The sequence below is a fragment of the Chondrus crispus genome, genomic scaffold (genome assembly GCF_000350225.1).
Source record: "Chondrus crispus Stackhouse genomic scaffold, scaffold_24, whole genome shotgun sequence".
Classification (NCBI taxonomy): domain Eukaryota; phylum Rhodophyta; class Florideophyceae; order Gigartinales; family Gigartinaceae; genus Chondrus; species Chondrus crispus.
In genome coordinates, this window is record NW_005179120.1 from 161,681 (window position 1) to 172,043 (window position 10,363).

The window sequence follows — 10,363 nt, forward strand, 5'->3', positions numbered from 1 at the left end:
CAAGGGGCCTGAACGGTGCGTTTGCATGTCTCTTCTCTGTTTCAGCTTGTACTGTCAGATGCCAACACGCTTACGTAGGCGGGGGGCTGAACTTGCAAACGCCTGTGCGGGGGCGGGCGGAGGTTTGAAGTGCCGGTGGCTGCGAGCTGTACAGTACGTGTACACTGTAGCTGGGAGGGGCAGTACGGTACAAGGTTGCCCGTTGGGGAGGGGAGCGCTGGCGGTGAGGTTTGCGGGGCGTGTGGGTGGTGGTGCGCTGTATCGCGGTGCGCTGTACAGTATCGTGGCCCTGTGGGCGGTGTCGGAGGCGTGGCCGCGGGGCGATAGCGCAACGAGGCGCACGGGCGGGTATTCGAGGCGGGCGCGATAGCGGGACCTGAAGGGCGGTCGCGAGACACCGTATATCTTACCCTTCGAGTGGTAATTTGCTACAGTATCTGATGGCAGAATCTGAGGGCCGACCTGGGCGCGTGATATGAGGATTTCAGCTGCCGAGGGGCGTGATTGGCCGCGCGCAATCGCAATTACTGTTACCCGGCACACGGCGGGGCACACGGCGGGGGCGGGGAGGTGGCGCCGTGGGCGCGGCGGGCGCGGCGGGCGCGGCGGGCGCCGCTGGCACGCTCGGCGGGCGGCAAAAACACGAGGCGAGGGAGAGACGAACGCGGTTTCCGGCGTGCGCATCCCGCGGCGGGCGGCACGCGGCTCGCGGCCGTGGCGCGTCGTCCGCGATGCAATTCTGCGAATCCGGAGGTGGGGCGGGCGGGTGCGGATGCGTACGTCGCCACTTGTCGCCGTGGCGCGCCGCGCGGGGGGGCGTGTGGAACGAGGATGCGACGCGCCGGGCCGAATGCTTGCAGCACGCGGCCCGCGTCGAGGCAGCGCGCCGGCGCCCGTCAACGGGGACACGAATGTCCAGGCCCCGCGCCCTCAGCGATTGGTCGCCCGCGTAGCTCAGCAGCCAGTGATCGCGCCGCGCCGCCAGTTTTAAACTGCCCAACTCCACCGACACTTGAGGACGCGTCACCGCGTGACTACCTTGCAGGTGGAACCTCACGTTCTCGCACCCCTCCGTCATCCATCCCGACGACGCCCGCCCCGTTCGTCACGCCCGGATCCATTGCGGGCCCCGTGCGGGCCCCGACGTCGTCAGAAGGTCCATTCGGAGCAGCATTTGGCCCTGCCGACATGCCTACAGGGCCCTATCGGACCAACCTCCTCTTCTCCCGTCGAGAGTGCCCCGCCTTCCACTGCCAGACACGCACTGCCCACGCATGCCATTCGTCACACCCCATATCCCCCTTCCCCCCTTCGCTTGCCGCCCTCTCTCGCTACCGCGCCAACGGACCCCTCTTCCCACCAACGCACGCACCCCCACCCACCGCCCGCATTCCTTCTTCCCGTCCTGTGTCCAGCCATCATTGTCCACATCCTATCCCATCTCTGTCCACCCCCTGTCCAACCCCCGTGTTGCCTCCCCCCTCCCATCTCCCTCTCTCACAACACGCCTGACGCCTTTAAGAAACCTTTTGTCCCATCCACATCCATACGCATTCGCCATATACCTCTGCCCAGACCTCCACCAACGCCGACCGCACCAACTACTCACCCCTCATCCCGCCGCCGACTGAATCGCCCCCGCACGCTTCGCCAACTCTGAAAACTCCCTTTCGTCCCCATCTCTTCAACCTCAACTCATCGACGTCGTCTTCACTCAACTCCACCCCCCCCCCCCCCCCTGTTCCCCACTTCCTTCGTTCACTCCACCACCTTCTTCCACGAACCCACTCCTTGTCCAAGCTACCCACACCAATTCAACAACCATTCTTGTCTAATCACATAACCCCTCCCTTACCCTACTGGATCTCCCACCCTTCCTGCTCCCTTCCTTGGCTCACCTAGCTCTTTATCCGTCTCATATCATCCGCGACCCTCCTCACCCCGTCTCAGAATGTCTTCCGCAATGGACATCGACACGACCAGTGCCTCTTCGTCCCCGTCCATCTCATCGCTCAAAGAGTCCGCAGATGCTCCTCCTACACAAAGCATGCCAGTCCCGATTGCAGGCTCTCCCTCAGTCTTCCGCCCTAATATCGGCAAGCCCACCTCGCCATCCGCGTTTGCTCCTCCCACCGGTTATGCACCGGCCATGTTCAAGCTCAAACAATCTCGCTCCTCATCCGCCGCAACACCCCCGCCTCAAGCCTCTCAGCATCCCATCATATCCTCGAGGTTCAATCCAATCATCAACGTCACCGCCGCTCCCCCTGCGCAATCTTCTAACCCGGATCTCGCATCAAGCTTGGCAAGCCTCGATTCGTTGCCCTTAGCTTCCGCAGAGCAGCCATCCTCTCCGACAACTCCATCCTTCGCACATTCAGCCCCAGTGCAGATTCCACGTCCCTCCGCTTCCCGCATCCTTGGAGATTCTCGTCCCCCCATCGACCCTTCCTTGGGTGCGTCCACTGCACTTGGTTCCCACATCATCTCGTTTTCACCCACTGCAGCCATCCCCCAGTCCATGCCGAACCTCACGCCCAGTTTTCCCGCAACCTTGTTTGGAGGCGTTTCGGCCGAGGACGAGCATGTAACTGTCTGGGAACCCCAGACTGGAAAGACTGTCGCAGGAAACGCTGCTCCCTACAGGCGTAATCTTGCCACCTGGTTGCAAGGACATCCCGGTTGGGAGGAAAAAGCCGATGAGCTCAAGTCATCGAAGAGGCGCTCAGCAGCACGTAGATCGAAGAGCGCTGCAGATTCTTTCGCGGCCCTCTGCTGTTATCCCGTTGCCAGCTTTCTCGCGAGCGATGGAGCGAGATGCTTGGAAGCACTCGGCGATGAAGATTTCTGCACCGAGGAGGCCATGATGACTTGGACGGCCGACGATTTTGTTCGACTTCAGGAAGCGCTGTTCCGTCTTGGACAAGAATGTCATGCGCAACAGTGCAACCCAGCGGAACTCGATGACAATCGCTGGGCCGATGTGGCTAGCCAGATAGGGGGTGCAAAGTTGCAGGGCACGATAGTTTCGTGTGCGCATCACATGTTGACGCGTGGAATCGCGAAGAGTAAGCGGGAACTGGCAGGCAACACAAGCATGCCAGGCTCATTTAGTTCCGTTTCGTTTGGCGGCGTGGACTACTCAGGGGTGGATGCGCCTGCATCGGTGGGCTCATATGAGAATGACGGGGCCGGGTTTGAGGCCTTTGCTCCCAATTCTTTGCCTTCTTTCCGTGGGAACTTGGGTGCCTCATTTCTCGAAAAATCATTTCGCGCACCTCGTGAACCTCGTGTGACGGTGTGGAATCCCAGCAATGGCCGGACGATCTCCGGAAATGCGGCTCCGTATCGCAGAAATCTTGAAGCTTGGATGTGCCAACACCCGGGGTGGTGCCCAAAAGAAGAGGGTCAGTTGAGCTCTTCCCGCAGAAATCGCAGTCGAAAAGTGCGACCATCAAGCGTCCCGACTGCTAGTGAAGGGGAAATGGAGCACGAGGCACTGGAGGGGTTGCTATTCCTTGCGAGGAGCCCGTCTGCCGATATGTCAAGTGGCACGGCAGCAGCCCAGCTTGGAAAGCAAATGGGAAGGGTCCGAGGGGGAAGGAATGGGGCTCAGGCGATAGACGTCAATTCGGATAGGAAGAAGCTCGGTAACACGTCAAGCATATCGAGTTCCTCGGCCGAGTATGGCTCTGACAACATTACCGATGAGGAGGACGAGGAAGACGCAGAAGAAGATTGCCGAATGGAAATGTAGTTTCGTTTCACATCGAGACTTTGCAAACACGCTGGAACAGAATTCCCCACAGGAGGGTAACGGGAAGAGCGGGAATGCCACTCTGAAGTCCCGTGGATCAGAGTACGCGACCGCGGTCCGCCCTCGCCTTGTAAATTATTCAAAAAAACAAAAAATAACACTGTGGTGACGTGCTCGCTTTTTCGATGGCTTAAAACTTATGTACAAAGACCGTAAAGATAATTAACCCGATTTTGCGCCCTCGTGATGACTACGTAGCACTGTAGCACGGTACAGCAGCTGCCCTAACACCGCCTGATCGCCCTACGACACTCACTCTCGGGACAGACCTATGCTCGTTTTAGAATCGTTCCCCACATTCCTTGCGTTGTAACTTTGTCAAACCATCATAAGAAGTGTGCCAAAGCATAACATTGTTAAAATCATCGTCTGCCTGTCCCAACTCATTCCATCCGATCCCAGCAAGTACCGGTATGTTCCTCCCGATAAGCTGTCAATTCGGCCCAACGCCAACTTTGCCAGAGCACCCAGCATGAGGCAAGCTTAGAAGTTATGATTCTAGTGAATCTATCCCACACGCAATGGCTCTTGTCGAATTTATTCTGCATTCTGCTATGGGAGATGGCTGACATACTGTACTTTCCTTCGAATTACTGCATTTAAACGAACTCGCATTGGTAACCCATTCCTCCCCAGGTTAAGGGTCATTGAACTACAGATATTCAACTCAATGCAACAAACAAAAAATATGTGAACCTTGAGGCTAAATATCACCTCCCGCTCAATAAATTTGCTCTCACTTCCAGTCGCAGATAATACCCTTCCAAAGCGTGAGCAACATTCCGTCGCAACATGGTGCAGACAAAGCAGCTCTAGCTAGAAACTACAGAGTATTCCACTTGAGCAGAACAGTGCTGTACTTTCATACTGCAGTGCGTACAGTTGTATGACCAGCATTCATATGAACTGTAATTTACAGAGCTTCATGCAATGCTGTTCTGCATCAGGACCACAAAAAGACCCAAACGTACCGTAACAGCAGCCTCGCCTTGCGCTACACGTGTACAGCCTGAAATTCAACGGATGCCGTCAGAGCATCGAGGCCGGCTACCCTTAGTTAGGGTAGTGGAGGCGTTTGCACTTTTTTGACCGCCCGAGCGATCTGCCAATTGTGCGGAGATATACTTTCTTGATCGGCCTGGCGACGGAGAGTAGTGGCAACGAGAAGTGCTAGCTCTGACTTTTGATCTCTGCGCAAGGAATTCTACCCCTCGAAGATGGCAGGGAAGTTGGACAAGCGCGTGACAATTGCGCTGATCGGTACGGCAAGCGTGTGTGGGGCAGGTCTCGCCTACTATTTGTATAACAGACACTTTCACTCAAGTGAAGAAAGTATTGAAATCGAGCTGAATTTGGAGAGTGCACAGCTTGAATGGCTTGGCACCGTGTCTGACAAATACACAGATGGGGACGTGGCGATTGCCATGAAGAAAGTGGTGGATCATTGCCAAGTCGCTAGTGAAGATCCCAAAGCAGCCGAAACAATATTCAAAAAAGTTCGGTGCAATTCTTGTGGGAAGAAAGAAAAGCTTCCGTTTACGGTCTCGCTATTACAGAAACAAGTCGATTTCCTCGGCGATGCAGCAAAAAAGTACGAGATCACCGCTGGAAACGACAAGTGTATGCGAGTCATGTTGGAATATGCCATTAATGACGCGCAGGAAAGCAGTATTTTTGGCGACTAATGTGATGTTTGAACTGTTTTGCGAAGGAGTGGGCTCATCCAGAGGGCAGTACAGCCCTGGCTGAAAGGATGGGCATCACGTTATGAACCAATGAGGGAAAAAGAAGCTCAAGCTGTCGTGTCTTGTCAGAAAACGCTTGCACTTGCCAGTCTTTGTCTGATGGAATCAAAGCCTTGGACCGCAATGAATCGTCACCCTCCATCCCACCCGTGCTCTATGTTCCGTTTTCATCAACCGTACTGTTGTTTGCATGTCATGACGCATAGAAAAGGCAGTCAAATAGCCGGTTGGTAAACTGTTACGCATCCCTGGCAAAGTCTTGTTCTTCGTAGGCTAAGAGTGGTGATATGGTGCGTTAGTATGTCATACGATTTTCTGTGGAAGAGTCATGGAAGCAGCAGATCGATGGTTGATGGGTTCAAAGGCTACTCGATAGCACAATTGTCCATTGCAGGAAAGATTTCAGCCGTTGTGATCCCTCACTGCTTATTTGGATGGCAAGCATTTGCAGAACAGGATAGCAGAAAGCCTTTTTTCTCGCTAACGTATCATTTTATGCATATCATAGTTTCGCTATACCTGTATTCTGGAGGAGGCATACCTACAAGGAATTGGAGATTTTGAGAGAAGCGGCTTCGATTGAAACACTGACGCGTGGAGAAAACGTGTGTACGTTCTTTCACTGCTCCTGGAGTAAGCGCTGGATACAGATGTTGAGAGGATTTGTCATTCGAGAGAAGCTAAAGGAAACGCTATTTCGCGCAAGACATGAATGCGGTAGGGGCCCTGCTGCGTCTATGTTGGAAGTACTCTCGAGACGACTTCGAAAAGATTTCGGGAAGATTTATCGCGCATTAGTGTGGCTGGCTGTTTTTCAGTCGAATCCGTTCCATTTTGCGGCCTCGTATGAAAAACAGCGCCGGAGATGGGGTACGCCAACCGTCTGACACATAAACAACTTATCAAGTCCAAAGCGCAAGCTACACAACTCGTTACAAGTATACATATTTAGTGTCCGGTCAAACCTGAGTGAGAAGGTAAGGGAGAGGTGGGATGCGTGCCATATCTACTGCATTCGAGTTCGCAGCGTGATATGTCCGGAGACAACACGAGAGCAGTTTGACGGTTTCTCCTGCCCACCAGCGAATATCGTAAAGAGCTCCACAAGACGGCTCACTTGAGCAAAACGACAGTGCTTGATCTGCGGGGCAAGTCTCCAGTGACTCGATCCCTCGGTCCCATGGTAGGGATGCACTCTAGCGAATACTGCACTCAATAGTCGGTAGCGAGGCACTCTACCAGTTGCACTATAGACCTGCCCGCTGTAACAAGTCGCGAAGACCGCCGCTTTCACCAAACCAATCTCAAGGACGATTTACTTCTTGCTCTTTTTCGCTCAGACGTAGGCTCTACGCAAGGAATTCAGAAGCCTCCTTAGTGGCTGTGACACTCTACTCGCAAGATGTTTGGGAGAACGTTGCCCTTTTTCGTATTTTCCACGCCTCTCAGGTCAGCCCCTGGTGCCCATCGCACGGTGTCACCTGTAGTCGACCCCCGACTGACTTGTGTCGTACGTGCCCGATTGGCACCTACCCTTGGGTTGCGCGCAATACAATCCTCGCAGAGAGAAACAGGGGCCTGACAATTCGCATCGGTAGAAGCGTTTTACTTGCGTGTTGCAGACGGGACGATTTGCAACTGATTTTGCGCGTAGCCAAATCAAAGGAGCGTGACACCGCCATCGATTACGAAGCCACGCACGCTGGTCCAAGCATCATCTCGATCCCTGCCATTGTGGTCAGTAGGCAGAAGATGCTAAGAACATCCTTTGAGTCTGATGATGTACCAACTCCCCGCATGTGACCCACCTCTCGACGTGACAGATGCAGGCATCAAATTTCACCGTCACCGCAGTACTGGCTCTGCTTCTTTGGCCATCAAAATATCTCTTGCGTGCGCTCCTCGCTTCGACGAGTTCGTAGCGAAGGTCCATGGAGCTCCCTTCTCCGCTCCAGCTCCAGTATTCCACCTCAACATGATAGAGCACGAATACTTTGCCGCGGAAGCGTGGGTCACGCTTTTTGAACGTACGCGTTCTTTTCTATTCAGTTTCAGGCGCCTTCACGAAGCTGTAGCCAGCTCTCACTGGCAAGAAGTGCGATAGAAGGGCTGCTCGAACCCGGCCGGCCAAACAGCGCAAAGCTCCCATGTTGGTCTCACTGTAGCCTCATTCCCGCCATGACGGCAGCACCGTTTCCAGTAGTGCTCCCCACCGCAACCCCTATTGTTTGCAAGGCTCAGTGGTCACTGACGCTACAGTGTGCGAAACGCAAATAAATACACCCATCGTCGAAAGGGTTTTCAAGCAACACAGGCCGAAAACATAAAAAAAAGGGTCATTCTGAGATTGGGAGGGGGACAAGGTCAAAATCTTTCGGTGTCAGGGGGGGACACATGATATTGTATCGATACAGTAGGGGGCAGGTGCATTTTGTTTCGATAAAGGGGGGGGACGAAAAAAATCGACCCAAATAGGAGGGGGAATTTGGATTTCCGACTCGCACTTTTCGCGGAGTTGTTACAATGGTAGGGGGACTCTGATTTCTTGATCATTTTGGGGGGGGGACTAGGCTACCGTAAGCAATGTACGCAAGGGTGCTTTTAGTAGCCCTTCAATCCCCTCCTTGCAACCATCGAACATGCTACGACGTTCGCCCTGCGCTGGTACCGCTTTCTAGGACGGGAAATGCGAGATGGTAATGCCTCTGCTTTAATGCCTCTGCTTTTTCCATCTCGTCTTTTAACTTTTTCAAAAGGGATGTGGAGGGAGATACGCTCTGATCCGGGGTTTTCCTGCTCCAGCTGGAGCACAAAAACTAGTTTTTGTCCATTGCCTATATCTTGCCCGCATCCTTTGCCCGCTGCGCCCCGTTTCCGGCCACGCCTGAAATCAGCGTCCCTCCTTCCGGCATGCACTCACCTTGCCACCACGCACACCCCTCCTCTCCATTTCCGTCCTCGCCCCCCCTCGCCCGCCCGTGTCCACCCTACTACCTCCGCCCCATGCCGTGCATGCTTCCGCAGCCCGCCAACCTCCGCCGGACGCACGGTGTAGTTGCCCTCGATATACAGAGATGGCGGAGGAGCTCTTTGCGGATGGTCCTGTAATGCGTGTACGGTGGTTGTCGACGATAGATGCCCTTGCTTTTAACAAGGGCAGCTATGGTCTTGCTGTTGATATTAGGTTCACACGATGCCTCTTCTAGTATGCAACGCCCTACCTGCTGTGCAGTATATGCAGGAGCACATGCTTTGTTGTGATTTATCCGCCGGTTGGTCGGGCTTGCTCCAGGGGCCGGCACTACCTGTCCAAAACACTCGTTTGCGTGTTCGAGGTACTTGTTAAGTTTCCAAAAACCACTCCGTGGTTGGAGATCGAATACGAACGTCGCGTGGCAGGTCTTAACTCGGCACCGCATGACCACCTTAACTAGAGTTTGGTGGATATTTATACCGTTTTGCACGCCCAAATCAGCTGTCTGTGCCCTCACAAGTTGCTCGCATTTCCAGCGAGCGCTGAGACGCATTCCCAAGACTGGTAAAATCGACTTCCCCGGGCGCGGCTTCCATGTGCGAGCAGCAACGCTATCTCCCTGTAGTGCAACCCGTGCGCAGTCCAAGCATCGCTTCTTGGACTGGTACTTTTGCTGGCGCCGCCTTTCATTCTTACTTACAGTATCGTAGTCTTCGGCATGGTTGTTATCCTGTGTTGTGGCACTCTCATCGTCATCTTGATTTTCAATGTCGACATCTATATAGTCGGCTATGTAATCTGCCGGATTGAAATCTGTGTTGAATCCTTCCTCGGTCTCTCCATTTGAGGAGTTCAATTCATCATCGCTCAACTCTTCAGTACTAGAATAAATGTCGCCTCCATGTTGACTGAAAGAGTCAGCAGGCATACCCCGCGCTGCCCTCTCCTCGCGAAGCTGTTCTGCTCGCTCGGCCATATCTTTATCCTCTTGGGCCTGTTTATCACAGTCAACGTCAGCATCAGCGTGCGTATCTATCTCCTCGTCTTCCCTATTTTCGTCCTCTGACTGGAAAGAGGGCTCATCTGCCTGATCACGGGGCACGTCATCCTTAGAATTGCTTGGTGTGGAATCGCTACGCACGCGCTGGTTGAACTCGTTCATTTCTTCGCGATACATTTTTTCTTGTTCTTCACGATGTAGGGATTCCTCGGCACGTGTTTGTGAAATTGTGTACTTCAAATTGGGTTGGATATGAAACTGAGGGGCCGGACCATGCATAAGTTCATGGAATTCGTGTTCTTTCTTCACAATTTCCCAACATCGTGACAGTACCACCATGCACCTTGACAGCTGCCTCATGCATTCTTCACGTTCCGCCATAGCCTCCAGCCCGTTCGCACGGGCAACATGGTGGTCTGGATGGACCATGAGGGCTAGTTTGTGGTAGCTGCGTCGAATGGCTTTGAAAGAAGTTCCAACGCAGAACACGTCGCTAATTAGTGTACAATCTCTCTCCACCGTGCTGAAGTGCCGCAGCGCTAGCTGCAAAGTAGATGGGAACAATCTTTTTGGCGGCATAACTGAAATACGGAAAGATATCTGGTTCCCCTTGGTAACCGTACGGTGGGAGAGCTGAAAGAGTACGAACGGGATGGGGACAAAGAAAATCTGGGTCAAATAGGTGGGGGAATTTCCATCCCGTTTCAATGAATTTTTTCGCATGTTCCGATCAGGAGGGGGACATGGGAAAAAGTTTCGTTTTAAGGGGGTGACTGCTCGTCTCGGACACAGTTTAGGGGGGGGAATCGGTCATTCCCCCCCCCCTT

At 53.8% G+C, this 10,363-nt stretch overlaps 4 protein-coding genes; all 4 read left to right on the top strand.

Annotated features, from left to right (window-relative positions):
• The first annotated feature begins 2,149 nt into the window (after positions 1-2,149).
• CHC_T00004637001 (hypothetical protein) lies at positions 2,150-3,983 on the top strand. XM_005716034.1 is given in 2 exon segments: positions 2,150-3,757; positions 3,758-3,983. The coding sequence occupies 1 exon segment, from the start codon at positions 2,150-2,152 to the stop codon at positions 3,755-3,757; it is 1,608 nt and encodes a 535-aa protein (XP_005716091.1). The 3' UTR covers positions 3,758-3,983.
• A 1,051-nt stretch (positions 3,984-5,034) lies between these two features.
• Positions 5,035-5,502, top strand: CHC_T00004638001 (hypothetical protein). The gene has a single exon (XM_005716035.1). The coding sequence runs from the start codon at positions 5,035-5,037 to the stop codon at positions 5,500-5,502; it is 468 nt and encodes a 155-aa protein (XP_005716092.1).
• Positions 5,503-6,212: 710 nt separating this feature from the next.
• On the top strand, positions 6,213-6,475 carry CHC_T00004639001 (hypothetical protein). XM_005716036.1 is given in 2 exon segments: positions 6,213-6,449; positions 6,450-6,475. 1 exon segment carries the CDS (start codon positions 6,213-6,215, stop codon positions 6,447-6,449), a length of 237 nt encoding a protein of 78 aa, XP_005716093.1. The 3' UTR covers positions 6,450-6,475.
• A 120-nt stretch (positions 6,476-6,595) lies between these two features.
• On the top strand, positions 6,596-7,666 carry CHC_T00004640001 (hypothetical protein). Its single transcript, XM_005716037.1, has 3 exons — positions 6,596-6,619; positions 6,805-7,344; positions 7,547-7,666. Exons 1-3 carry the CDS (start codon positions 6,596-6,598, stop codon positions 7,664-7,666), a joined length of 684 nt encoding a protein of 227 aa, XP_005716094.1.
• Positions 7,667-10,363: the final 2,697 nt, after the last annotated feature.

What these genes read in the sequence shown, in the direction of transcription:
- CHC_T00004637001 (XM_005716034.1), top strand. Translation starts at nt 2,150, where the DNA reads ATGTTCAAGCTCAAACAATCTCGCTCCTCATCCGCCGCAACACCCCCG.
- CHC_T00004638001 (XM_005716035.1), top strand. Translation starts at nt 5,035, where the DNA reads ATGGCAGGGAAGTTGGACAAGCGCGTGACAATTGCGCTGATCGGTACG.
- CHC_T00004639001 (XM_005716036.1), top strand. Translation starts at nt 6,213, where the DNA reads ATGTTGAGAGGATTTGTCATTCGAGAGAAGCTAAAGGAAACGCTATTT.
- CHC_T00004640001 (XM_005716037.1), top strand. Translation starts at nt 6,596, where the DNA reads ATGTCCGGAGACAACACGAGAGCA. An exon ending in CCGGAGACAACACGAGAGCA is followed by an intron (nt 6,620 to 6,804) that starts GTTTGACGGTTT and finishes GCACTCTACCAG; the next exon opens with TTGCACTATAGACCTGCCCG. An exon ending in CATCCTTTGAGTCTGATGAT is followed by an intron (nt 7,345 to 7,546) that starts GTACCAACTCCC and finishes AACATGATAGAG; the next exon opens with CACGAATACTTTGCCGCGGA.